The 27,416-nt window shown below is 32.3% G+C and overlaps 1 protein-coding gene and 1 long non-coding RNA gene across 2 annotated transcripts; both read right to left on the bottom strand.

Annotated features, from left to right (window-relative positions):
- Positions 1-4,117: 4,117 nt before the first annotated feature.
- Positions 4,118-20,873, bottom strand: LOC127725950 (semaphorin-5A-like). Its single transcript, XM_052233255.1, has 6 exons — positions 20,822-20,873; positions 19,949-20,119; positions 18,243-18,350; positions 17,787-17,900; positions 4,454-4,630; positions 4,118-4,293 (listed from the first exon to the last, which is right to left on the bottom strand). The coding sequence occupies exons 1-6, from the start codon at positions 20,871-20,873 to the stop codon at positions 4,118-4,120; spliced, it is 798 nt and encodes a 265-aa protein (XP_052089215.1).
- A 1,614-nt stretch (positions 20,874-22,487) lies between these two features.
- Positions 22,488-26,114, bottom strand: LOC127725295 (uncharacterized). Its single transcript, XR_007992904.1, has 3 exons — positions 26,087-26,114; positions 24,384-24,523; positions 22,488-23,284 (listed from the first exon to the last, which is right to left on the bottom strand). It is a non-coding gene; the product is annotated as an uncharacterized LOC127725295 (long non-coding RNA).
- Positions 26,115-27,416: the final 1,302 nt, after the last annotated feature.

The following is a 27,416-nucleotide window of genomic DNA, read 5'->3' as shown; positions in this document are numbered from 1 at the left end:
TATAAGTATATGTGTTGTGATTGCCAATGAGACAAACATACATCAGACAACATCGTACGAAGGTGTAAACAACTACAGATCACCTCAAGGCAATAATTAATGAGCAAACCCAAATCGTACAGTTATCTATGAAAGGCAATGGCATGACAAGAAGTGAAATAAACTGAATAACAAGCTCCTGAATAGGGACATGTACATAATGTGATGGGGTTAAACATGTTTGTGAGCGATTAAGTCTCCGCCTAAGATGAAACAGTTGTGTTACAGCACAACATCAGAACATACTGAAAAAGTCAGTTGGAAGGAGTTTGAATCATCAGGTCGGTATAAAGCATAACAAACTTCAACTAATAAGAATAATCCTTATTTTCACATACATAGAACTATATGTGTATACACTTCAAATACTCAGGACAATTTGTGTACACACTTTATAACATCAGGACGATTTGTGCGTACACCACTTCAACTAGTGACGATTTATGTAAAGATACCTATACCCTTATAGATATGTGTATATATGCTCAAAACTATAAGTGTTTACAATAACTATACTCATACTTAGGACGATAAGAATATATGATATGTATACTTAGAATTATTAATTTATCCAATACCTATACTCAGGACGATTTGTGTATAAAACACTTATAGACTAAACGATATATGTATACAATGCCTTTAATCTGGACGATGTTTGTATATAAAATCGATACTCAGGACGATGTTGATATACAAAACCGTTACTCAGGAAGATTTGTACATATAATGCCTATATCCAGGCCGTAATGGTTTACTTTTACAATCAGTGACTTGGATGGAGAGTTGTCTCATTGGCACTCATACTACATCATCTAATATCGATTTGTTAATACAATGCCTATACCCAGAACGATTTATTTATACGATATTTATATTCATGTCGATTTTGGTATACAATGCCTATGTACACAAGGGATTCTGCTGGTGGTCGCTATTTTTGCATTTTGAGGTAAAAACAATTGTGGCGATTAGCATCTTTATTGGAGAAAGACTTTGGAGAGCAAATACAACGGTTTGATTTCGTCATTCTTGTCTATTCTTTTTAGGTTTCTGAGAATTTTTCCCTAATCAGACCAGACAATACTCGAACTCGTTCACGCAATACGATTTTGACAGAAAATCAATAATCAGCTGATTGCATTAGTTATATATCGACAACAAATGGACTAATTCATAACGGTGTTAATTGTATTGTTTAATTAAATTGTGTGGTAAAACGGTGCACATGTCAACTAAATGGTTGTTTTTACAACCTTGATAAAATAATTGTTTTGAAGTGGGTACTCAACAATCGCTTTATCAGCGCACCTTTTTTAACCATGGTTTTATGTCTCAACTTTTACTTCTTTTATTTTGGCTATTTAGAGTTAGATGTAAAAGGAAATATCTTAAGGAACAAACATGAAACTGTACACGTGTAATCAAGCTTGATGTATTTTGTCCTTATATCAAAAATAAACAAATTACAAAAAAACTTGAAAGTGGCGAAAAAAATATTATTTTTGCAAAGGCGGTGGCGATAATGAAAATAGACTCAGGGGTATCCCAGGTGTATCCTATTTATACTCAAGACAATTTGTGTATTCAATGCATAAACACAGGACAATTTGTGTATGCAAATCCTATTTTCAAAAACCTTGTGTGTATAAAAAACTTATAGTCAGGATGATTTGTGTATCAAATGCTGAAACTCAGAACGATTTGTGTATACTATACATATTCTTATGACGATTTGTGTATACAATAGCTACACTAAAACCGATTTTTGTAAACAATGCATATACTCGTGATGATTAATGTATATAATGTCTATACTCAGGACGGTTAATGTATAAAATACCTACTCTCGAGCTTATTAAGTGTATACAATTACTTTACTCAGGATTACTTTTGTATACAATGCCTACTATACAATTGATGATTTGTGTACACAAGGCATATACTCAGGACTTTAAGGTTTACGATATCTATACAAAGGACGATTGCGTATACAAGTTCTATACTCAGGAATATGCGTGTATACAATATATATACTCAGGACTATTTGTGTATACAATTTCGAAACTCAGGACTTTGTATATACAATATCTATATTTAGGACTATTTGTGTATACAATATTTATACTCAGGACTATTTTAGTTAAACATGCCTATACACAGGACAATAAGTGTATGCAATGCCTATAAACTGGGTTTGAGTATACAATATTTATACTCAGAACGATATATGAATACATTACCTATTACTCACAGTATATTAGTTTGAAAATATAACGAGTGAAAAAATGAAGGATAAAATAAAACACAAACGAGAACTTGATTGTCTGACTAGATATAATATAAATATTTAGATTGTAAATGTCTTATTGGGAATCTTAACAATTTAATTTAAATTACCAAAGACATATTTAAAAATTGCTAAAATATATTGTTTCATTCAGCAAATCAAATAAAAGATAACAAAGCTTAATACAACTTGTTCACAATGAACACCAGCGTAGCCTGGAACACATACACAACTGTAAGCATTAACTTCATCTACACACTTTCCACCTTGATGACAGTACACAGACACACAATCATCAATATTTTAAATAAAAGTGGATCGTACTTTCTTGTATAACTGACTTAATATTATCTCAAAGGTTATATAAATATATCTTTTTAATATATATGTGCTAACATTCTGTAAATCGCAAATACTTTTTTTTTTTTAATCCACAAGTATTTTCTTGACCAATGATTCATTGGACGATTAAAAACTCATATCCATTTATATTATAGTTCTACAGAATTCATCACAATCAGATAAATAAAGGCAACAGTAGTATACCGCTGTTCGAAACTCATAAATCGATAGAGATAAAAACAAATCCGGGTTACAAACTAAAACTGAGGGAAACGCATCAAATTTAAGAGGAGAACAACGACACAACAAAAACACAACATTAAAATGTAACACACACAGAAACGAACTATAATATAACAATGGCCATTTTCCTGACTTGGTACAGGACATTTTAAGAAAAAAATGGTGGGTTGAACCTGGTTTTGTGGCATGCCAAACCTCCCGCTTTTATGGCAACGTCAAACACAACACCAAAACGACAACATCACATGACAGGGCCACAATACAAATAAATGGGAGAACATATAGGACAAAGAAACACACGAATATGGATATATATATATATATATATATATATGATAAAACATTCACCTATGTCACAGTTGATGCCTTGGAATCCTTCAGCACAAGTGCACTTGTAACCGTAGTGAATATTTGCACATGATGCCCCGTTCTGACAAGGTGTATATTTGCAATAATCTGAAATATAACACTGTATGAAAAGACAAAGGGGTCAATATTCAAATATTGCAATTCTTAAATTGTAAGTATGTACCTCAGTAGATTTTAAATTCCAACTTTCCAATTTTTAATTTGGATCTCTGCAACTATGTAATTTTAAATCCTATTTTTGATGTTCTATACTTGCAAAATGATAATTTGGGATATGTACATTTGTATTCTGCATTTCTGCTTATAGAATTGAATTTATTTGATATTAATTATGAAACTATGTGATTATAAAATATCAACAATATATGCTTTCCTCTAGAAAATTAATTTAAAAATATACCAGGACAGTCTTGAGTATTGCAAACTCCATTTTCACTGCTGTAACCCACACAATCGTTTCCCCCGTGAGCAGGAATTGGATTGTCACATGTTCTTGTCCGGGTGTTCGTATCACCTCCGCAAGTCACTGGACATGCGCTGTACTTAGACCATTCACTCCAGTCTCCGTTAACTATCAATATCGAAAGCTGATATAAATCCTTATCTATTTAATTTTACATTTTAAATGTAAATGTATGCTTTAGGTTTTAACTTTCGGAAGAAAATATGGATAAGGTCAAAGCTTAATGCTAAAAATTTTCTCATTTGTTCTTTTGATTTAAGTATTATGGGCTGAAATTGCAAAAACTTCATTCAACAGCTTTTAGAACTGTTCTGTGATCATTATTGCAATAGAAACTAAACTAAACAAAACAATGAAACATGTTTATAAAACTAACCAGGACATTCTCCGCTCCAGCATATAGCATACTCTGTGTCCAATCCTTTACATGATGCACCGCCATTGGCAGGGGTGGGATTATTACATGTTCTATATCTGGAATGTGCTCCACTGCCACAGGTGACTGGACATGACCCATAACTGGACCATTCACTCCATTGACCGTCAACTGATATAAAATGAAGTTAGGTAGTACAGTGAGTATACGAAAACCTGTATCTTATGATATTTTTTTACTATAACAACTTAAAGCAAGTGCACTAGTGCTTTACTGGAAATTACATTTATTATTAATCATTATAAATTGATATATTCATAAAAAAAATTACCTGGACAAGGAGAAGAATTACATATCTGATACTGCTTTGAGGTACCAGAACAACTAGATCCTCCACAGGATGGTTGTGGTTTGTTACAATATCTAGATCTGTACTGGTTATTGTTAGTACCACCACAGGTAACTGGACAGTTATTCCATGGGTCATATGAGCTCCAAGAACCATGTACTGAAAAAAGTATGATATTACTCCAATAAACATTTGATGTGTTTCTGGAATAACTTCCATACGGTACGCTACGGACCAATATTTGGAATGTAGAAACTGTTTAAGAACATTAAACCTATAAGGCCATAAACAGAACAGTCAATGTCACCTTTAAATTGGCATCATTACATAATTTGGTCACTTGAAATTTACCAAAAAGTAATTATTAAAAACATGTTAATACCGAAGCACTCACAACTTAGTAGATGGTACCATCGGGGACTGAAAGTCAATCAGTAGAGGCACCGTTCCAGTGGTAGAAAAAAACGAAAGACAGTATGTATATGCCCACAACACGAGTTTTTGGTATTACGCTCGAGACCAAAAGGTTCTACAGTCAATTAAAGAAATGTTTGGGAAAAGATAAAAATCAAGTCCCAAAACTTCAACCGAGGGAGTTGCAATCGTAGTTGACCACATAATTTTACCAAGTGCAAATTTTGAGACAGAAAAATGCTAAGCATGCCAATACTTAAAAACTGAATCTGGCTTTGTGCTATCCTCAGAGAGGGATTTCATTCCAGCAGAGGTAACAGTGGTAGTACAAATCATGTATCAAATAAGTGTGCATAATATGTGCTTTTGGATCATTAGGTTGTCAAATTTGCCAGAGGAAGTTTCAACATTTGAAAAGCATTATAACAGATCTATGAATTATGAATATATCTTTTTACTATGAGAATTTTTAATTCTACGTAGTTTTTAAGAAAATTTGAAGCTCCTAGTCTTTTGCTTAATGTTTTCATCTTAAATAAATTTTTAATCATCTACACTGTCTGTCAATGCAGGCTATCAACAAACAAACAAGAAAAGAGCTTCATCACTTTCGGCATTTATCAAGAACTTCAAAGAATAAAAAAAATCATGTCAATTATGTTTGAAAGATAAAATAAATCCTATAACATCAAGATTACAATCTTAATCAACAAAAAGATTCAAGGACATTTGTTATGGTTTACCTGCACAACATTGCGTATTACAAGATGATGAACTGTGTTCTGTGCTCGTCCCGCCACACCAACCCCAATTCCACCAACTGGTGCAGCATTCCCTACTCCTTGTCCTTGTACCTTTGTTACATGATCTCGTGCAGGAACTCCAACCTGTCCAACCTGATTGCTCATCGCATCCTTCAACTAGAACTAGGTAAATATAATGAAACCTTTAGCAATGAACCGTAATCGATGATCTAATAATTATTCTTGCGTGCATTCATTTGAGTATAATTACATTACATAGATATAAGAAGATGTGGTATGAGTGCCAATGAGACAACTCCAAGTTACAATTGGTAAAAGTAAACAATTATAGGTCAAAGTACGGCCTTCAACACGGATCCTTGGCTCACACCGAACAGCAAGCTATAAAGGGCCCCAAAAATGACTAGTGTAAAACCATTCAAACAGGAAAACCAACGGTCTAATCTATATAAAAAACGAGAAACGAGAAACACTTATGAACCACATCAACAAACGACAACCACTGAACAACAGGTTCCTGACTTAGGACAGGTACAAACAAATGCAGCGGGTTTAAACGTTTTAACAGGCGCCAACCTTCACCCTAACCTGAAACAATATTGTAACATCACAACATAGAAAGACACACTATAAAATATCAATTGAAATGGCTTAATCAATCAAAAGACATATCAACAGTAACAAGTAAACATCCACTGAACGAATAAATGTGATCTATGACACAATGTAAATACAAAATTAATAAAAAAAAAAAGTGGGGTGAGATGTAAAACAATATCAGAAAGACAACCATAACTTTGGACAAAATGCCGCCAAATAAAATAACGTACACAGGTAAATACAAATAATTTTGTGGTAAGGTATACATGGAGTACGGAAATATATTTTACAAAATAAATAATTTTGTTGTTCATAGTACGAGAACAGAACATGCATGTTTCACGAGAATCCGTTTCTTTGATTGATAACAATCGTGCGTCATTCAATAATTCATCTTAATATCAAAATGAAATGTTACATTCGTGATGACATGTGCTTCCACAAAAAAGTGCACAGGTAAATAAAAGTAAAACTCGATAACTTTTTTTTCATGGTCTTATTAGCATAAAAGTGTAATTATAAGAAATGCAAAAAACTTTCATTAGCATATAAGTAGATTAATTCAAAGATCTTCTTTTCATATAATTTATGTAATATTATAAAAAAAATTGCATAGGTTATTATATGGGTTTGACTTTTTTCATTGATTATTTCTTTAGTTATGTAATTTGGACACTTTCAATTATTGTATATGTAAATGAATATGTTCAATGAAATATTACTGTACAAATTTTACATTCGAACAATAGGCCACAAGTTTGCATCTTAACTGTGAGTGGATGACGCATTCCGATGGCAGCGAGAGAGTTCAGTAGAACATATGATATCAGTTATTAAAAGTGTATTAGTCTGAGAAAAAAAAAATGTTCAATGTATATTCATTTAGATTCAGTTCAATTAAAACAAAATCCATATTAATAGTTTGATATATAACAAAAACTCGAAGCTGTGCAAAATAACTATAGAAGACATAAAAATCTCCCATTAATATGTTAATGTTTTACATAGAACATTCTTCGTTTCAATCTTATCTGTTTTCATAAAATAATTCATTCTTAACTTATCGATAAAATATTTCTCTTCTTCAAATTCGATTTTAATATTTGAAATAAAAAGACAACTATTGACTTATAAAATAAAAACAGTAACAATTTCCCCAGAATTGTCAAAAATCTTTTTTCTCAGTCGTCTATTATCTTCACTTGCGAATATATTTGCTAAATGTGAACGTCGAAATTTATTTCTTTTTAAACTTTGCACTTATCTTAACACTTGATCGACTGGATATTAAAAAGTAATAGTTGTTTCATGAAAAAACAATCCCCTAAATTCACATCTTGGACTCAGTTTTTCGAAACTTGAATATGATTCGCATAATATGTAATGATTCTGTGTATATATCAAAGAATATCTGTACATCAAAATAGAACAGTATTTGTTTTTCTCGGCTGTGTTTGAGTTTTATACATGTATCAAAGCAAAATCTAGTAATAAGAAGGTGTAATAGATATACTTTTAAGAGCATATCGATAAATTGTTATCTCAGTTCTTATACAAATTATTTATACTCACCTTTAACGGTTAAGAAGACAAGTAAAATGCTGCAGCGAAATAAATTTGTCGTCATTTTGAAAACGTTAGGTTGCGTTAAAGTTAAAATCTCGCTTAAGACATCTTATAAAATCACACGCACAAATATATCTATTGTTAATTATCAGGTGACCGAAAAAAAAAGAATAGTTTTGCTGTTGTTTAGTTGTTTAATAAGGACATAAAGAGTTACAGGAATAGCCCACCGAAGTACATTTTCTAATTACCCAAAGAGGGTTAATTAAAGCTGTTTAGATCGTATCTGTAGGACTAATATTGAAAAACACTTTGTATTCCTTGTATTACTACATTGTCTGTTTACAATATTCCTATTCTAGAATTTCAGAATTTGACAAGTTCTGAATAAATGGCAGTTGTATACGGGAACTTTCGTCAAGTGATCATGCTATCTCAAATTTCAAATGACCTTAAATTTTCAGTTGTATTTTTTTTTTCAGAAAAAATGAACTGTTTTATCATTTGATCTTGATCGTTTTGTAGATTTTCATTAATTTAAGCGACTTTTACATTATGTTTGTAATTTTATTATCTTTCTGTTTAGTCTCCCTGCTACATTATTAAATGTTGTTTCGCAAGCAGAAAGTGCGATTATATAAATCGGCAATATTGTTATGAAGTTCATTTGAATAGCTTATTCGTATATTATTTCCTGTAAAGTTAACTAGAATAGAGAATAGAAACTGGGAATGTGTCAAAGAGACAACAACCCGACCAAAGAGCAGAAAACAGCCCAAAGCTACCAATGAGTCTTCAACGCAGCGAGAAAATCCCGCACCCGGAGTCGGGCTTACATACAACTTGATGTGCCGCTTCGTTATCTAAAATATGTGTCTTGGTTTTGTATAGCTCAATGATTTTAGCAGGAAATTTGCGACAGTGCATGGTGGCGTTGAGGCAAAATACGGCAATATATGCATTGTTCCTTTGCTTTGGTCTCGTATAAACATATAAAAGGTTGGCATTTGCAAATTCACGACCCAAAGGTGAAAGTCGTTTTATCGAGGTGCAACGTGAAGCACTCGAGATAAAAAGAACGTTACATTTGTAAATTCTTGCTTTTCAGAAAATACAACATGTGCCAAAACATGTCTTCAAATTCTAAAGAGCAATACATTTTGAGCGTACACATTTATATATCTAAATTGAAAACAGTCTTCATTTGTGACGCATTCTTTGCCTATAAATTAAAATAAGTATACATTGGTTTTGATGATGCATTACATTTGCGCGGTTACAATTACATTTGCGAGTAAAAATTATTAGGTTTGCGCGTAGCATTTGGTTCCATTTGCACGCATTTATTTTACAGGAAAAAAACAGGTAAATATAGATGAATACAGGTAGGTTATACTTATTTATTTATTTAACTATTTTCAAGTATTCCTTCCTTTAATCTAAGTCACATAACAAATTTTAACTTTTCTCTGATTTACTTGCAAACAGTCATCGGTTAAAATAATCAAAAATAAAATTTACCGGAATCAAATGTTTAGATAAATCGGTGAAAAATAGACAAAAAATATAATACATACCTAAATTAAAAAGTTGAAGATAATTATAATCTATAACTGCTTCTCTGTGAAAGTTGCTGTCAATTAAAAAACGTAAAGGAAATGTCAATTTGTTTGTATTTTTTAAAGTTATCAATTACCGGTCAATAATTACATCATAGTAAACGGATACAGACCGGAGTAGGTACTGTTTGAACATTAACAAAATCATTTATTTATTTTTTTAACATATATTTATATAACAATGAAAAACACAAGTTGATGAGTTTTTCTAATGTCTAAATGTCTTTTTATAATTAAAACAATTACTAGTATATAACTTTATGATGACACCTGCCATATTAAGTGCGGTACCGATTATTTCATTTATAGACATTCTTATTTAAAAGCCTGTTGCCATTTGCATCTATATATAATAACGTTGAAAATAGCATATATAATAGTATTGAACTCTACCACATAGCATGAATGTTCTGGTTGGTATGATTGCCAGAATCGGCTATTTCGCGTTTTCGCTTTTTTTAAATTCACTTAATTTTTTATCAGCGGTTTTGAGGAATATTTTCTGCCTTCCAGAGTGTGTGTTGAAAGTTAAACCAAGATCGAATGATAAATCATATTCAAAAAAACTGAATGATATCTGATAATTAAAACGTAAACAGTAATATAGATAATAATTTAAATGAGTCGATTAGGTCGGTAATTCAAAAACATCCTCTTTGGATCAGAAAAACTCAAATATAACCTGACGCACAAAATACTTTTTTAATTAATGTATTAGCCTTTCTGTTACTTGAAGACCCATTACCAATCAAATAACACGGTGAAAAGAGTGTAAAAATGAGGTCTCTTAATTATCAATTTTTAACACGCAAGAGTTACAAGGACTTGTGCACGTTCAACTCAGATTTCCACTATTATGTAAAAATAATTTGGATATTTGTTTGAGCAAGTAAAAGCAAGATTTTGGAAAATCATCAAAATAAAGTATACATGTACGTCGGAAGAGACAACGCTAGATAAAAGGGAAGCAACAGGCAATATTCGAAAAACATCGGACAGTCATCCCAAATCTTTATTCTACTATCAATACACAAGTTCTAGAATATCTTAGTTACCTGCAAGATATAAATCTCCTACGCTGATGATGTTGAATTGCTGCTTCTTTAAATTAGATAGTCCATAATATTTGAATTAAAATCATCCATTTTGTTGTAAAATTTGTTCTTTGCCTGCTTTCCTTGTTAATTTCCAAGTTGACTGTTATTGCGTGTAACGTAAGAACAGTTTGAACTCTTCAATATTACAACGTCAACGGATAGGTAAAATACAATCAACATATTTGAATTATTCACGGTAAAAAGACATTACACAAAATTGTGAGTTACAGGGACGGTCTACATTCTCAATTGTAACTCATAGTTTCGTGCAATTTCTTAACATTCAATAGTTCTGTAATTCCCTTATAGATTAAACATGTTATAAAAGATACCAGATGTGATCTTTTATATTAAAAACAAATGTTTGACATATTTATAAATTATCAATTTGTATGATTTCATGTACCATTTTTTCTGGAAAATTATATGCATTTGGGACTGTTTCTTTTGGGCAATGAACAAGTGAAATGACGGCACAAACAAGCTTAAGACCCGTCTGAAGTGTCTGTGAAACATGAATCATTATTGTCCAGATGGGAACAGAAGAAAAAGAAGGTGAATTACACATTAATAACGAACGCATTTACCGTTTGACTTACTAAATAATGGTATCAAATGAGTTCAAGGTTCAAGTAGGAATGAAAACAAGATAATTTTGTATGTTGATATATAAAAATAATTCATGAAACCTATTCAAAATATTGTAAGAAACCATCCTGGGTATAAAACAAAATTCCGTTTCGTTGCAATTTCACTGAACCATATTTTGAAATTTGACATTTAAAAAAGGTTAGGGGAAATTAATAGATAAACAAATATTTCCTAACGGAGCTTTCTTAAAGTATTTGTTTTGTTGTATTTTTTTCAAAAAGGAAAAATGATTCATTTACAATTTACGTAGTAGATGTTTTACAAAAAAAAAGTAAGAAAATCTACCCAATATGTTTAAATTCATTGATGAGATGATACTGTAACATTTTTATTGCCTTTATTACATGATAAATACATACCCATTAAGACAGAGAAGATACAGGTCACAAAGCTGTAATTGATTAGCAGGTGTTTTAAGAACTCGTCAATGGACATTAAAAACTGTTTTCTTTTCAACTTCCGACTCAACCTTTTATGTCCGTTCGAATCGATTCGGCACGAATAATGTACACTATGTCTATACTCAGAACAATTTGTGTATACAGTATATATACTCGTGATAAAAGTATAAGAGGTGTGGTATCATTGTAATTGATACAACTATCCGCCAGTCACGAACAAGGATGTGCACAACTATAGGTCATCAATAAGCAAAACCAATTTCGTACAGTAGTATATAAGTGGCACCAGCATGACCATATGTGAAACAATTCAAAAAAGAAAACTCACCGCACGGTTTATGCTAAAAACCAGAAACAAATATGACAGACAACCAACGACGACCACTGAATAACAGGTTACTGACTTGGGACAGGCACATAAAGGATATGGTGGGGTTAAACATTTTTGTGAGCTATGAACCAACACCCTAACCTGGGACACTAGTGTAACAGCACAATATAAGAACAAACTGTAAAAGCTGTCGGAAAGGGATTGATTTGTCTGGCAGGCATTAATCATAAAACACTTTAAAAAACCGAAAAAAAACAGTTTACCGATCTGAGAGTAATCGCAATTTCTGAAAACCAATTTTAATTAATAAATACATTTGTGTTTTCACAAACTCAGAACTATTTGTGTATACAATGCCTATACTCAGAACGATTTTTGTACAAAGTATATATACTCAGGACAATTCATATATACAATAGTTATCCACAAGAAGATATGTATACACGAACCCTATGTTCAGAACGATATTTGTATACAATACCTTTACTCATTGTGTACAATGCCTATATTAAGAACTATTTCTGTATCCAATACCTATTCACAGGACGATCCTTGTATGCAATAAATATTATTCTTACTGATATATGCATACGATGCCAATACTCAGAACGATTTATGAATTGATTACCGATACTCAGGACGATGTAGATATGCAAAATCTATGCTAAGAACGATTTGTTTTTTATAGTTCCTATAATTAGACTAATTTGTGTATGCAGTCCCTTATACTTAGAACGATTTGTGTACACAATATTAATAATCATGAAGATTTGTGTAGACAGTGTCTATCCTGAAAACGAATCGTGTACACAATTTATACTTAGGAATTGTTTATACTATGCAAATACTCTGGACGATGTGTCTATGCAATACCTATACTTGGAACGATTTATGCATATAATGCCTATACTCAAAACAATGTTTGTATAGAAGACCTACCATAAAGATGAATGTGTATCCAGTTCTGATATTCAGAACGATTTATGTAAACAATGTCTATATTCAGGACCATCAATGGATACAATCCCTATACACAGGACGATTAGTGTATACAATATATATACCAATAACCATTGGTGCATGCAATACATATACTCACATCTATTTGTGTATATAATACATATACTCTAAACGATTACTGTTTACAATACCTATACTCAAAACGATGTGTATAAACAATACCTATCGTAAGGACGATTTGTGTATATAATGTCATACTCATGACGATTTGTGATTCCGATATCTATATTCAAATAAATTGCGGTCGACAATACCTATTCTCTGAACGATGATTGCATATGACACCTATACTTAGAACTATTAATGTATACAATACCTTTACTCATAACGATAAGTGTATATAATGCAAATACTGAAAGTTATGTGTATACAATACCTAAAATTAGAATTATTTGTGTCTACATTACTTATACTCAGTATGATTTATGTATACAATACCTATATACTCAAGACGATTTTTGTTCGATACCTATTCTCAGAACTATTGTGTAAAGAATACTTATACTCAGGGCGATTTCTATTAAAAATCTTTTTGCAGTACGATGTTTGTAAACAATAACTAAATTTTTAAAACTCAGGACGATTAGTGTATGCAATACCTTTTCACAGAACAATATGTGTATGTAAAACCTATACAACAAACGATCTGCGTATACAATACTTATTATCAGATCGATTTGTGTAGACAATGCCTTGTCTTAAGGACGATTTGTGCAAACATTACAAAAACACTTAAACTATTCATGTATAAAATGCCTATACACAAAAGGATTGATGAAGTCAATACCTATACTCAAAACGATTAGTGTAGACAACACCTATAAACAAAATTGATAATGTTGATAATCCCTATATTTGGAATTGTTTATGTTTACGATACCAATAGACAGGACGATTTATGTACAAAATATTACTACTCAGGACAATGTATACAATACCTATAAACAAGAATATATGTGTATGCGAACCCTATGCTCAGAACGATATGTGTATTCAATACCTATACTCGGAACGATTGTGTACACAATCCTACATTCAGGACCATATGTCTTTTTATCTTACCTTCTATAGATTTATGGGGATATGATTGGTTAATCGACTACACGTGGTGACCATATATATTTCATATAGGGTGTCCTAAAAAATACCTGGTTAGTTACTATATACGGTTAGCAACCATATGGGGTTAGTAAGGGGTTACTTCCCTTTTAAAACAAAAATGACATCTGAAAGGTTTAAACAGACGAAGAAACTGGTAATAAACGATTGAAATACATTCATAAAACAAATTTTAAGCTAACACGTTGTTATTGTTGGCATTTGTTTTTTGTATAGACAAGTGGAAGTAGGTTCTTACACATGTTAAAATCAAGTATTGAAGTCTTTTTAATCACTTTGATAGGCCGCTACTCTTAATACCACATGGGAAGATAGTCGGTAAGATAAATTCGTTACACGGTGTGCTAGTGTCCTAATACGATATATATGGGGTCAGTAAATTCCATATGGGGATTCGAGCTTCGCCCTCACCTCATATGGAATTTACTGACCCCATATATATCGTATTAGGTCACTAACACACCATGTAACTAATAAAATATGTATTGTAAGAACGACTTTTTATACAATGCCTGTCCTGAGGACGATTTGTGCAAACATAACATATACACTATTCATGTATCCAATACCTATGAAGATAATACCTTTAATCAGAACGATTTGTGTATACAATACCTATAATCAGAATTCATAATGTCTACAATCCCCATATTCAGGACGATTTATATATACAATACATATACTCAAAACAATTTGTGAATACATATATATTCTCAAGTTGATTTCGTGTATACAATAACTATACTCAGTACGATTCTTGTAGACGATACTTATACACAAGATGATTTCTGTTAAGTATTCGTAATCGCCGGACAATCTGTGTGTACAATAACTACATTGTTAACAATTTGTGTAGACAATACCTAAACTCAGGACAATATGTGTATAAAAAACCTATGATCTTAACGATATATTTATACAATACCTATACTCAGAACAAATTAAGTCTATAACACAGATACGATGTGTATATACAAGTTAGTGTATAGAATGCTATACTTAGAACGATTCGTGTATACAATATGTACATTCAGGACGATTTGTGTACACTATTTATATTCAAGCCGATTAGTGTATGCAATGCCTATACTCAGAACGGTTAGTGTATACAATAAATATACTCAAAACTATTTGTGTACGCTTTTAAATCTCAGGACAGTTTGAGTATTCAATGCATATACTTAGTGCGATTTGTAGATGCAATACCTTTACGGAGAACGATTTATGGAAGCACTATTTATACGCAGTACGATTTGTGTGTACAAAACCAATAATGAATCCAACGAAAATATTCAGACCGATTCAGGTATTCAATACATATAGATATAAGAAGATGTGGTATGACTGCCAATGAGACAACTCTCCATCCAAGTCAAAATTTATAAAAGTAAACCATTATAGGTCACAGTACGGTCTTCAACACGGAGCCTTGGCTCACATCGAACAGTAAGCTATAAAGGGCCCCAAAAAATAACTAGTGTAAAACCATTCAAACGGGAAAACCAACGGTCTAATCTATATAAAAAACGAGAAACGAGAAAAACTTATGAACCACATCAACAAACGACAACTACTGAACATCAGATTCCTGACTTAGGACAGGTGCAAACAAATGCAGCGGGTTTAAACGTTTTAATGGTACCAAACCTTCACCCTTTTTCTGAAACAATAGTGTAACATCATAACATAGAAAGACACACTATAAAATATCAACTGAAATAGCTTAACTCAATCAAAGGACATATTAACACCATTGAATATACACTGAACAAATAAATTTGACCTATGACACAATGTAAATACAATATAAATAAACTAAGGGAAGAATAATAAAAGTAACATGTTATATCAGTAAGAAATGTTAAACAATAAAAGAAAAACAATATGCTCGAACAAAAATACCATCCATTTGCAATACCTTTAAACACAGGTAAATGAAAATAATTTTGTTGTTAGGTATACGTGTACAGTACCAATAGAGAAAGGAAATATTATTACAAAATAAATAATTTTGAATACAAAATAAATAAACTAAGGGAAGAATAATAAAAGTAACATGTTATATCGGTAAGAAATGTTAAACAATTAAAGAAAAACAATATGCTCGAACAAAAATACCATCCATTTGCAATAACTTTAAACACAGGTAAATGAAAATAATTTTGTTGTTAGGTATACGTGTACAGTACCAATAGAGAAAGGAAATATTTTTACAAAATAAATAATTTTGATGTTCATAGTACGAAGCGAAAATTTATAGTTATACCAAACACTTATCAAAGCTGGTATATAGACCAGATATAACCCTAAATAACATTAAATAACAAAAAAGCAATACAATTAGTATCAACAGGTCAAATAAACAAGAAAGTACGATTTGAGAGTACTCGCAGTTACTGACAGCTAGTTAAAAGCCAAAACAATTAATAATAAAAAATCATGCATCAGAGACATATACTTGTATATACATGACAATTACTAAACTGAATGTGTAAACAATGCCTATACTCGGGACTATTTGTGTATACAAAACCTATAATGAAGACGATATGTGTATCTAATGCTGATACTCAGAACGATTTGTGTATTTAATACATAATCTCATGAAAATTTGTGTATACAATATCGAATATTGTGTAAACAATTCCTTTGCTCAGGAAAATGAGTATAAATAATGTCTATACACAGAACGGTTTGTGAATACAATACCTTGATCGATTACAATGTGCGTATACAATACCTATACCTAGAATTAATTGTGTATATTATATGTAAATTGAAGACAAGTTGTGTATACAATGTCATACACATGACGGTTTATTCATACAATGCTATACTCATAACGATTAGTGTACACCACACCTATACTCGGAAGGAATTGTGTATACATTGCCTATTCTATTATTATTTATGTTTTCAATACCAATACACAGGACGATTCATGAATACAAAACCTTTTCTCAGAAAGATTAGTGTATACAAGTCCTATTCTCGGGACGATTTTGTGTATACAAGTCCTATTCTCGGGACGATTTTGTGTATACAATAACATTACTGAGGACGATATGTGTAAACAATGCCTACTATGCGCATAACATTATGTGTATTCAACGCTTATACTTAGAACAATAAGAGAAAAATACTCATACACAGAACAATTTGCGTATACAATAACTATATTCAGGACTATTCGTGTATACAATATCTTGTCCCAGGATTATTTTATTTAACCATGTCTTTACTCATGACACTGATTTTATACAGTACCTTCAGACGGTCAGATTTGAGTATATGCATACTCAGAACGATATGTGTGTACAATTACTATACGCAGACCGATTTTTATATAAAGACCTATACTCAGAAAGATTCAGTCACGTACACATTAAGTACTTGTATAGACTAATAAGTTTCTGTGATAATGTAACGAAGGAACCAATGATTTAGAAATTAAACAAAAACACAAACGAACTTGATTGTCTGATAGGATATCATATAAATATATAGATTATAAATGTCTTATTGAGTATCTTAATACTTCATTGATTTACCACATATAAATATATAAATTTATAAATTTCTTATTGAGGTTCTTAACACTTCATTGATATATATAGATGATAAATATCTTATTGAGGATCTTTAAAACACTTCATCGATTTACCAAAGACATATTTGATAATGGCTAAAATATATTGTTTCATTCAAAGATAATTTAGCCTAATATGAATACCTTGTTCACAATGTACACCAGCGTAGCCTGGAACACAAACACAACTGTAAGCATTCACTTCATCTTTACACTTTCCGCCGTGAAGACAGTCCACAGAGACACAATCATCAATATCTAAAATAAAAGTGGATTGTACTTCCTTGTATAACTGACTTCAAAGTATTTCAAGGGGTTGTTCATCTTAAGATGGCACTCTATTACATTTCTGCGAACGCATGACTTTATTCAATCCATAAAAATATTCCTGTCCCCCCTTGCCCCCTGCCCCCCCCCCCACCCCCCCCCCCCCCTAGCCACATAATATCAAAAAGTCGTCCCTTTATGATGAAACTTAGAAATCATAAAATATCATTATTACCGGTTAATTGAATTTTGGGGGGATAGTAAGCTTAAGAGACGGCCTATATTTATATTATAATTCTGCAGAACTTTGTATAATCAGATTAATAAATTCACCTATTTCACAGTTGTTGCCTTGGAACCCTTCAACACAAGTGCATTTGTAGCCGTAGTGAATATTTGCACATGACGCCCCGTTTTCACAAGGTTTCGATTCGCAATAATCTGAAATATAACAGTATATGAAAAGCCAAACGAATCAAGATTTCAACATTTTAATTCTTAAATTGAAAGCATGTAACCCCGTGAACTTTGCAGTTCTTAATTTGTAACAGTGCAATGCGGTAATTAAACGTCCGAGAATTGCAACTCTTACTTTTCAACTCCGCAACTTTGTAATTTTAAATTCTATTTTTTATGTTTCAAACTTGCTACATGGTATATTTGTGATATGTACATTTGTAAAAGATGAAAAGAAAGAAGTTGTAAATAACAAAGCTCAATAAATCTATTAGTTTTAGCCTTTTAGAATGATACCCAAAAAGGGATGATCAAACTTATATACATAATGGTATTGAGGATTCAAATATTTCAAAGAAGGATACATACAAAAACAGCCAATGTTTATAAGATAAGCCAATTATGAACATAATGCACCGAGAAGTTTTCACCTGACCTTATCCCACACCCACTTCTTTCCAGTTGCTGGTCTTTTTCGTCTTGATCATATTTTAGTTTTCATTGTAGATTTTATTGACTATGTAAAATAAGGAGATGTGGTATAATTGCCAATGAGACAGGTATCTATCAAAGTTCTAATGGCGTGGATTTAAGCAAGTATAGGCCATTAACCCATACCGTATAGTCATTCCGTTCAAACGAAAAACCCAACAGTCTGATTTATGATAAAAAAAATACAGTAAAACAAATATAATATGACGGACAGCAACCAAACGAAACCACTGAATTACAGGTTCCTGACTTGGTACAGGCACATTTAGAATATGGTCAGGTTTAACATGTTCAATGGTGTAACAGCATAACATTAGAACAAACTGTGCGCATCAGCTGTATTTTTTTCAAACTGATGTTTGACTTTCTTCGACTTCGATAGTTTGTATTGCTCCTTATCTTGGATGTCGGGTGCACCTTCCCCGTGCGGGATTCGAACTTTCAACCTAAGTGTTGACAGGCTAGTTGTACAGTAGTTCGACTACTTAGACCACGCGGCCATCGAGGCCCCCTTTTAGCTTTTTGGGATGTATTAATCGTCTAAAATATCCTAGTCACTGAAGTGGGAAGATTATACCCATATTTTAATGCTCTTCAAGTTCATTTGAATTTCGACTTCGAGCTGTTTTGATTCGATTTGCCACTTATAAGTCTTACGTAGGCGAAACGCGCGTCTGTCGTACATAATTATAAGTGTGGTATCTTCGACGAGTTTTGACAATCACTGCATCGTTGTCACTGTTAGTCGTTTCATACACAGAGGGTGTTTTCAGCCCAGGAGTCAGCAATCCTGTTCTGCCATAAAATATCATTAATGCAGTCTTTTTCTGTAACTGTACTTTGATCAATGTTATAAAAAAAACAGGGTTTATAAGCAAACCAAAGATTGTCTTTGGCAGATTATGCACTTCTGTTTTGAATATTTGATGTTCGATGCTCTTTAACTTCTTCATTAAGTTGACATTCTTACTGTTTTTGGTCGAAGGTTAGTTATCAGTCGTTTGTCGTACTTAGTTATAAGTGTGTTTGCCTATGGTATTACCTCATTGAATTACAAAACTATGTGATAGAAAATTCATTTAAATACATACCTGGACAGTCTACAGTATTACATACTGCACTTTCACTGCTGTCACCCACGCAATCGGTACCTCCGTAAGCAGGAGTTGGATTGTCACATGCTCTTGTCCGGGTGTTCGTACTGCCTCCGCAAGTCACTGGACATGCGCTAAACTTAGACCATTCACTCCATCCTCCGTTAACTATCAATATTGAAAGCTGTTATATAACCCTAAACTATTTATTTTTACATTTTAAAATGTTTATAAATAATTAAACTTTGTACTGTTCTGAAGGAAATTTGCATAAGCAAAGCTTAATGCGGATATGTTCTGTATTTGTACTTCTAGTTTTATGATCTCTTTTGCTTTGAATAAGTAGTTAAATAAAACATATTCAAAATGCATATTTGTTTTAACAATGAAATTCGTAAAACAAATGTAGACTTATATAACTTATAAGTTAACTAATTAATTTGTTTTCTTTATTGATTTATTTGTAGGGTTATAAATTGAGAAATAAGTTTTTTTTTCAGAACTTTTTGTACTCAACTGGGTTTGATACCGTGCCCTAATATTACTTTAAGGTATTTTTTTTGATACAATATCAGTGAAAACTAACTCTTAAAAGCGAATGTTTTTGTAAAATATCTCCAAACTAATTTAATAAAATTAAAACCAGGAGGTTTATGCTATAGAAAAATATTAAAACAGTATAGAACTGCATTTCAGGAAACAGTACTTACAGATAATCAAATATACTTCATAGCACTAACTAAAAACATATTCTAGAAAATATTACCTGGACAAGGAGAAGAATTACATATCTTATACTGCTTTGAAGAGCCAGAACAGGCCGATCCTCCACAAGATGGTTGTGGTTGGTTACAGTCCCGGGATCTATACTGGTTATTAGTAATACCACCACAGGTAACTGGACAGTCATTCCATGGGCCATATGAGCTCCACGAACCATGTACTGAAAATTGTGAATATAATTCTTTATTAATTTTCAAACGTTTGTTTTGTATATAGTTTAGAAAAAAACAATTCAAAGGATTCATTTGTTTTTTATTTTTTTTTTATCTTGGCTCCGTAGATCTGCAGTGTACTTAGTCTTTTAAAAATTCTAACTATCAAAAACCTTTCATATTTCTGCAAAATATGGATATCAAGTATAACAATTAGACCATTTTCGAGTTCGTTGCATTTCCGTCAAAAACTTTGGTTTTTAGTGAACATAATTAGTGTGTTTAGGGGCATGGTCACTTTCTTCCCTTTTCATAGGAAACGTAACGCTGAAGTACATATTCCGAAATTTGCACTATTGTATGGCAAGCCGTTGTGGAATTTATTCCCTATTTATTAATATTAAAAAATCATTTATTAATATTAAAAAATGATTTTTTAATATTACAAAATCATTTTTTAATATTAATAAATCGAATTTTTAATATTAAAAAATACTGTCATTTTTTAATATTAATAAATGAATATTTAATATTAAAAAATCATTTATTAATATTAAAAAATCATTTTTTAATATTAAATATTCAGTCTGATTTTTTAATATTAATAAATGAATTTTTAATATTAAATAATAGGCCACAGACCACAATTAATTCCTCTATTAGTTCTTTATAACGTTTTGTCTCATTAAAAAAATTGCACCTTGCATTTTTGTCAAATCTTTTGTGTGTGTAATGTATAGTACTAGTCCAAAAATATATCCAAAATTCAGAAAGATTGAACCAATGACTCTTAAAAATTTAGCCACTACACAGCCATACCCCTATCGACAAGTCAAGAGATGTTCCGAAAACTGTAAATATTACCTTTTTGCACTTGGCCTAATCACTCTTTCCATATCAAAATCAGTTTAAATACAACATCCAAAAATTTATTTTACCTCTCTTCTTTCACTTCCACCCCATAAAAACTAAGAAATCAATGAGAAAGGCAAAGAAAAAAAATTAAGAAAAAATACACTTTAATTAAAGGGAACTATATTCGTGAACAACGAAAAGTGGGGTCATTAATTGTGGTCTTGGGCCTATTAGACCCTTTTTTTTCAATATAATACCCCAAAAAATGGCACGCATTAAGCTTATTCTATATCGAACTAGCATACCATATATCAAATCAATCCGACAAGTTTTATGGCAGTTCTGATAGTTTTAATAACACTACCCTCATGTTGATAATTCTAGTTGTTTTCTGGCATGAAACTTTCAAAACATGTAACTACTAGGAAAAGTAAAAGTTTAATAACTTTCTTGTTAAACATGATATCTTAAAAAAGTAAAATGTCTATAGTAGCTAAATGGTTAAATTTCTAGAATCTGAAAGAAAATTTATCAAAAATTATGTTTTTTAAATCGAAATTATTTTTTTTCTAAAATTCTTGTAAATTTAGTGAATATACCAACACTGAACATAAATAAAATTCCATTAAAAATATTTAAAAAGAAAATTAACTTTCAAAACTTATCTTAAAAAATTGCTTATCTTATCTGTAATAAGTAAAATATAACATAAACACTTATCAGACAAATTTCACAGGTATTTGGCCTGTTTACCTGAGGTACCAATATTCATGTGTAACATCAGGTCAGATTACATGTAATGAAAATTTCAAACTAGTGTAATTTCTTTATTCCTTGAAATATTACTCTGAAATAAACTTTTTAGTGAAGTTTTCTGTTATGTTTATTTTTATAGATAAATAGATTTTAATTTTATAACAGATTTCTGTAAGAAAAATAGTTATTAAAAAATATATTGCATTTTGATAAAAAAAATTATAAAAAAATTAATAAAAAAAATAAATATGCTTCTTTGTTAAATTAATCTCTCAATAAATGATAAAGTAACATTTTTCAATAGATTTGGATGAAACAATCTTAATCTGGACCCCTAATAATAGATTAATTGGCTTAGTTGGATACTGCTAAGAAAACTCTGTTAATTCAGAGTTGCCTCTGAAGGTGGTCTCTTGAAATCTACACCACAGACTGCATCAAAGGAAAAAATGTACATCAAAGCAGATATCATACAATGCTTGATTATAAATATAAGGATGTCCAAAGTTTATGCTATCAGTCCAAGTTGGGATATTAAGGATCCAGTTAAATTTTCAAAATGTTCACTAAAGGCTATACCAAGAACAGGTCAAAGAAAGACAACTCTCCAAGAAATCCTGGATGGTTCCAAGCTGGAAAACCCAGTGGTAGAAGCCGAAGCCAGACATCAATACCGATCCCTCAATCAGGTAGTGCACGTACTTCCCATGTGCGGCAAACTTTTCAATCTTCTGACTGCAAAATAGAGACGACTGGTAACATCTGTACTCTTCGCTCGCAAGCTGACCTGAAAAGAGAAGAAAATAAAGCATTACATTTTGGTATGAGGTGGATAGACAGTCAACTGACACTCAGCTTGTACAACACTACTTATGATAAACACCAAGTGGACTCACCATCCTGTCCTAAATTTAATGTTGACTATCATGAACAGAAAAAGTGGGGAACTTGCTGGCAGTATACCCTGAAATGCATAACCTGTGGTTTTATTGGAGACAGAATAAAGATGTACAAAGAAATAGCTAATGACAAACCAGGACCCAACCCAGGACAACCAAATGTAGCCCTTGCATCTGCTTTGCAGGACTGCCCAATTGGAAATACAACAGTGCAGCAACTCCTTGCAGGAATGGACACACCACCACCATGTCGAAGCAGTATGCAACGCACATCCAGTAGAGTAGCAGCTGAAATGGTCAAACTGAACAAAACAGACATGGCACAGAAACTGGAACTAGTAAAAGAAGACAACAGAAAGCGAGGTGTCCCAGAAGATGAAATTAACATAATTGTGGATGCTCGATACAACAGCAACACAATTGTTAGTAAAAAGAAACCCGGTCAGAATGCCACTCAAGCATTTGCCCTTGCAATAGAAACAATGACAGATAAAAAGTATATAGTAGCTGCAGTTGCGCAGAATAAGATGTGTTGGAAAGGGGCTTGGCTTAGAGGAAAAGGCTTTCCAATAGAATGTCCTGGCCATGAAGAATGTACAGCAAATTTATACAGAGCTGCTGCCCTGTCAGAGTACGAGCTGGGAAAAGAGATAGGAAATCAGCTAGGACTCCAGAAATGTCTTGTACGGTATGTGACCACAGATGGAGATGGACGTTCAGCTAGAGGTATTGAAGACGCCCTTACAGCTCTCGAACCAATGTGGAAAGTGGAAAGACTGGCAGATCATGTACATTTGGGACAGTCTCAATTCAGGGCCTCTTTGCGAGCTCAATACAGTGCCGGAATGTTCCATGGAAAAACAAAAGAGGAAAATAAACAACTGAGGACGGTGTTTAGCAAAGATCTAAAGTGCAGATGCTCCATGATATTAAAGAAACTGATGGAGAAATATGACAAAAACATTGATGAAATAAGCAAAGACTTACCAAAAGTGCTCGAGGCAACTCTTCGCTGCTATGATAGTGACTGCACCCTGTGTCCGGAATATTCCATTATCTGCAAAGGTGATGCTGCACTTAACTGGTGGAGTCGTTCATCGTACTTGTCCACATACCAGATCACTGCCCTGCAAATGGATAAAACAGATAAATTTTTACTTCAAGAAATCCTGAAAATGAAATTAACTTCAGCAGCTATTGAAAGTATGAAACTTTATGACAATACAAACAAAAATGAAGGAGTACATAGAGCACTGAGTCTTAATTTGCCCAAGAATGTAATTTACTCCAAAAATATGGAAGGACGACTTGCTTCAGGAGTACATAGAAATAACAACATGCCGGGAACCTCGACACAACTGAAATGTACAAATCTAGGGGTAGACCTTTCAGAACGAAGTAAACTTCACCTGAAGAAAATGGACACTGACTTTCAATACAACCAAGATTACATACTAAGACAAGCAGTTCAAGAAAGGAGATTAAAGCAGAATGCAGAAAAGCTTGCAGAGCACAAGACATGGAGAGAAATGAACAAAAAGCATGACTATTACTGCAAAGGTCAACTAGATCCACAGCCTGCCTTACAGTTCCAGGACCATGACAGCTACTGCAAACCAAAGCTTCCAAGACCTGCTGCAGACTGAGATACCAGAGCCACCAGCAAACAAAACCATAAAAGGTCCTTTTCAGGACCACCCAAATATCAAAAAAAAGAATCTAAAGTTGTTGTACATTAGCTTCCAATTTTTTTTCCATTTTTTTCTCCCATTCTGATAAAAATATAAAATGTTGGCCTGCCCAAAAAAAAAAAAATAAGTAAAATGAAAATAAAAAAGTACCCGATAATTATTTTACCCAAATTATTGTTGTCCATTTTTAACTCCACTCTGCAGGAAGGAAGGGGATCTGGGTGGCCTAAGCAGGAACCGGTTGAAATCATGACTGCCGGCTGTTGTTGAAACCATGAGGTTCCAACGACAGATGTTCGGCAGTAATGCATTTCGAATTGTGGCTCAGGTGCGAAACATCATCAGTTTTATCAATAAAAATATTCTGATGATGCACCATGTAGGCAAGCCTGTGCACATGCATTTGTCTCCACCCCCTGGCATCTGGAAATTTACAATTAATAACTCCATATTTGCCATTAGGTGTACATAAACCTGTCCAAATTTGACACTGCCCATTATAGCCAGGTGCAGAGCTATCTCTTAATTTTTGACTATATTTTAGATAAAATGCATCCATTTTGAAGATGTGATGTTTTGTAAAACAATAGAGTAGTAATATATTCTAAAATATAAAAAGGGTCCAACATTATTGACAGAAAGGGCTGAAACTGGGGTCAAAGGGCTTTCAGTGCATCAAAATGGCCAAAAATGCCTAAAATTGCATATTATAACCGGTTTAAAGATTAATATTGAATAAAATTACAATAAACCAATAATATTTATCATTTCAAGTGACTTTCTGCCAAAAAAGTTGGTCCTTTCTTTATTTTCAAGAATTTGGGTATCAGCCTCTTAGGCCACAGACCACAATTAATTCCTCTATTAGTTCTTTATAACGTTTTGTCTCATTAAAAAAATTGCACCTTGCATTTTTGTCAAATCTTTTGTGTGTGTAATGTATAGTACTAGTCCAAAAATATATCCAAAATTCAGAAAGATTGAACCAATGACTCTTACAAATTTAGCCACTACACAGCCATACCCCTATCAACAAGTCAAGAGATGTTCCGAAAACTGTAAATATTACCTTTTTGCACTTGGCCTAATCACTCTTTCCATATCAAAATCAGTTTAAATACAACATCCAAAAATTTATTTTACCTCTCTTCTTTCACTTCCACCCCATAAAAACTAAGAAATCAATGAGAAAGGCAAAGAAAAAAAATTAAGAAAAAATACACTTTAATTAAATGGAACTATATTCGTGAACAACGAAAAGTGGGGTCATTAATTGTGGTCTTGGGCCAATACGCTGATTTTTTAATATTAAAAAATCAACATCAATGTTACCTTAGCGTTTAATATAAGGCAAACCAATCATTTATCTGTCAAACGCTTTAATGATGATTATTGGCCAAGTCGGTCCGGAGAAATTTTGGACCGACTATGTTAAGTCAACTCGGACCATCTTATATCGACCCAGACAAGTAATTAAGGAAAGTTCGAACTATTTAATGATTATAAACCATTAAATATTGAATTTTGAATTAAATTTTCTTTTAAAATCGTGCATTAAATTTGCCAAAATAATTTCAAATTATAATTTGATCCATGTGAATGGACTCAATCCTACGGAAGCGTATTAGGAACAAAACAAATTAGCATTGACCAATATTTGGCAAACATATAGACTAAGCAACTCTTTCGTATGGCAAGCCGTTGTGGAATTTATTCAGTGTACCACTCTGAATGTAAATTTTTTACTCTTCTGGTGATAGCCACGTGGTTAAATATTCTGCATTGCCCCTATCAGAGCTTTGAAAAGATCTATTCATATCAATATTTAAGTTCATGAAAAAAATCAAAACATAGTGTCACATTCATGTTTACCACTGACTATATTCTCGATCGATTTATTTACTTGGGCCAACATAAGCGATTTGTAGGTATTTTTTTGTTAGTCAAATAGGACACGGAATTTCAACCCTTCCATTTTTTACATTTCAAATATCTGTAATACGATTTCCGTAACCTGGAGTCTGGACTAAGCAAACATACAAACTATTAGTCCCATGCATACAGTTACCTTGTTTCTTCTGTCAAAAATTTGAAACGTGTTTAGATTAAACTAGTAGTACAGTGACACGATATTTCTTTATAGCAATATAAAGAATAAGGAGGTGTTATGTGGTAATATATGATTGCCAATAAGACAACTATTCCACCAAAGTTCAAATGAATTGGGTGTAAGCAATTATAGAGAACTGTTCGTCCATCAACAATAAGAAAAATATAGGGACATAGTAAAAAGTAAAATGGGCACATTTGTTTCGAAGTCGAACTTTTG

The sequence above is a fragment of the Mytilus californianus genome, unplaced genomic scaffold, assembly GCF_021869535.1.
Source record: "Mytilus californianus isolate M0D057914Y unplaced genomic scaffold, xbMytCali1.0.p SCAF_15, whole genome shotgun sequence".
Classification (NCBI taxonomy): domain Eukaryota; kingdom Metazoa; phylum Mollusca; class Bivalvia; order Mytilida; family Mytilidae; genus Mytilus; species Mytilus californianus.
This window is presented reverse-complemented; position numbering and strand designations above follow the sequence as displayed.

Excerpts from the sequence above, each read along its gene's own strand:
- LOC127725950 (XM_052233255.1), bottom strand. The coding sequence starts at position 20,873 with ATGGCCCATGGAATGACTGTCCAGTTACCTGTGGTGGTATTACTAATA. Across the intron at positions 17,901-18,242 it reads AGGCAACAACTGTGAAATAG|ATATTGATGATTGTGTCTCT; the intron begins GTGAATTTATTA and ends CTTTTATTTTAG. Across the intron at positions 4,294-4,453 it reads TAATTCTTCTCCTTGTCCAG|TTGACGGTCAATGGAGTGAA; the intron begins GTAATTTTTTTT and ends ATTTTATATCAG.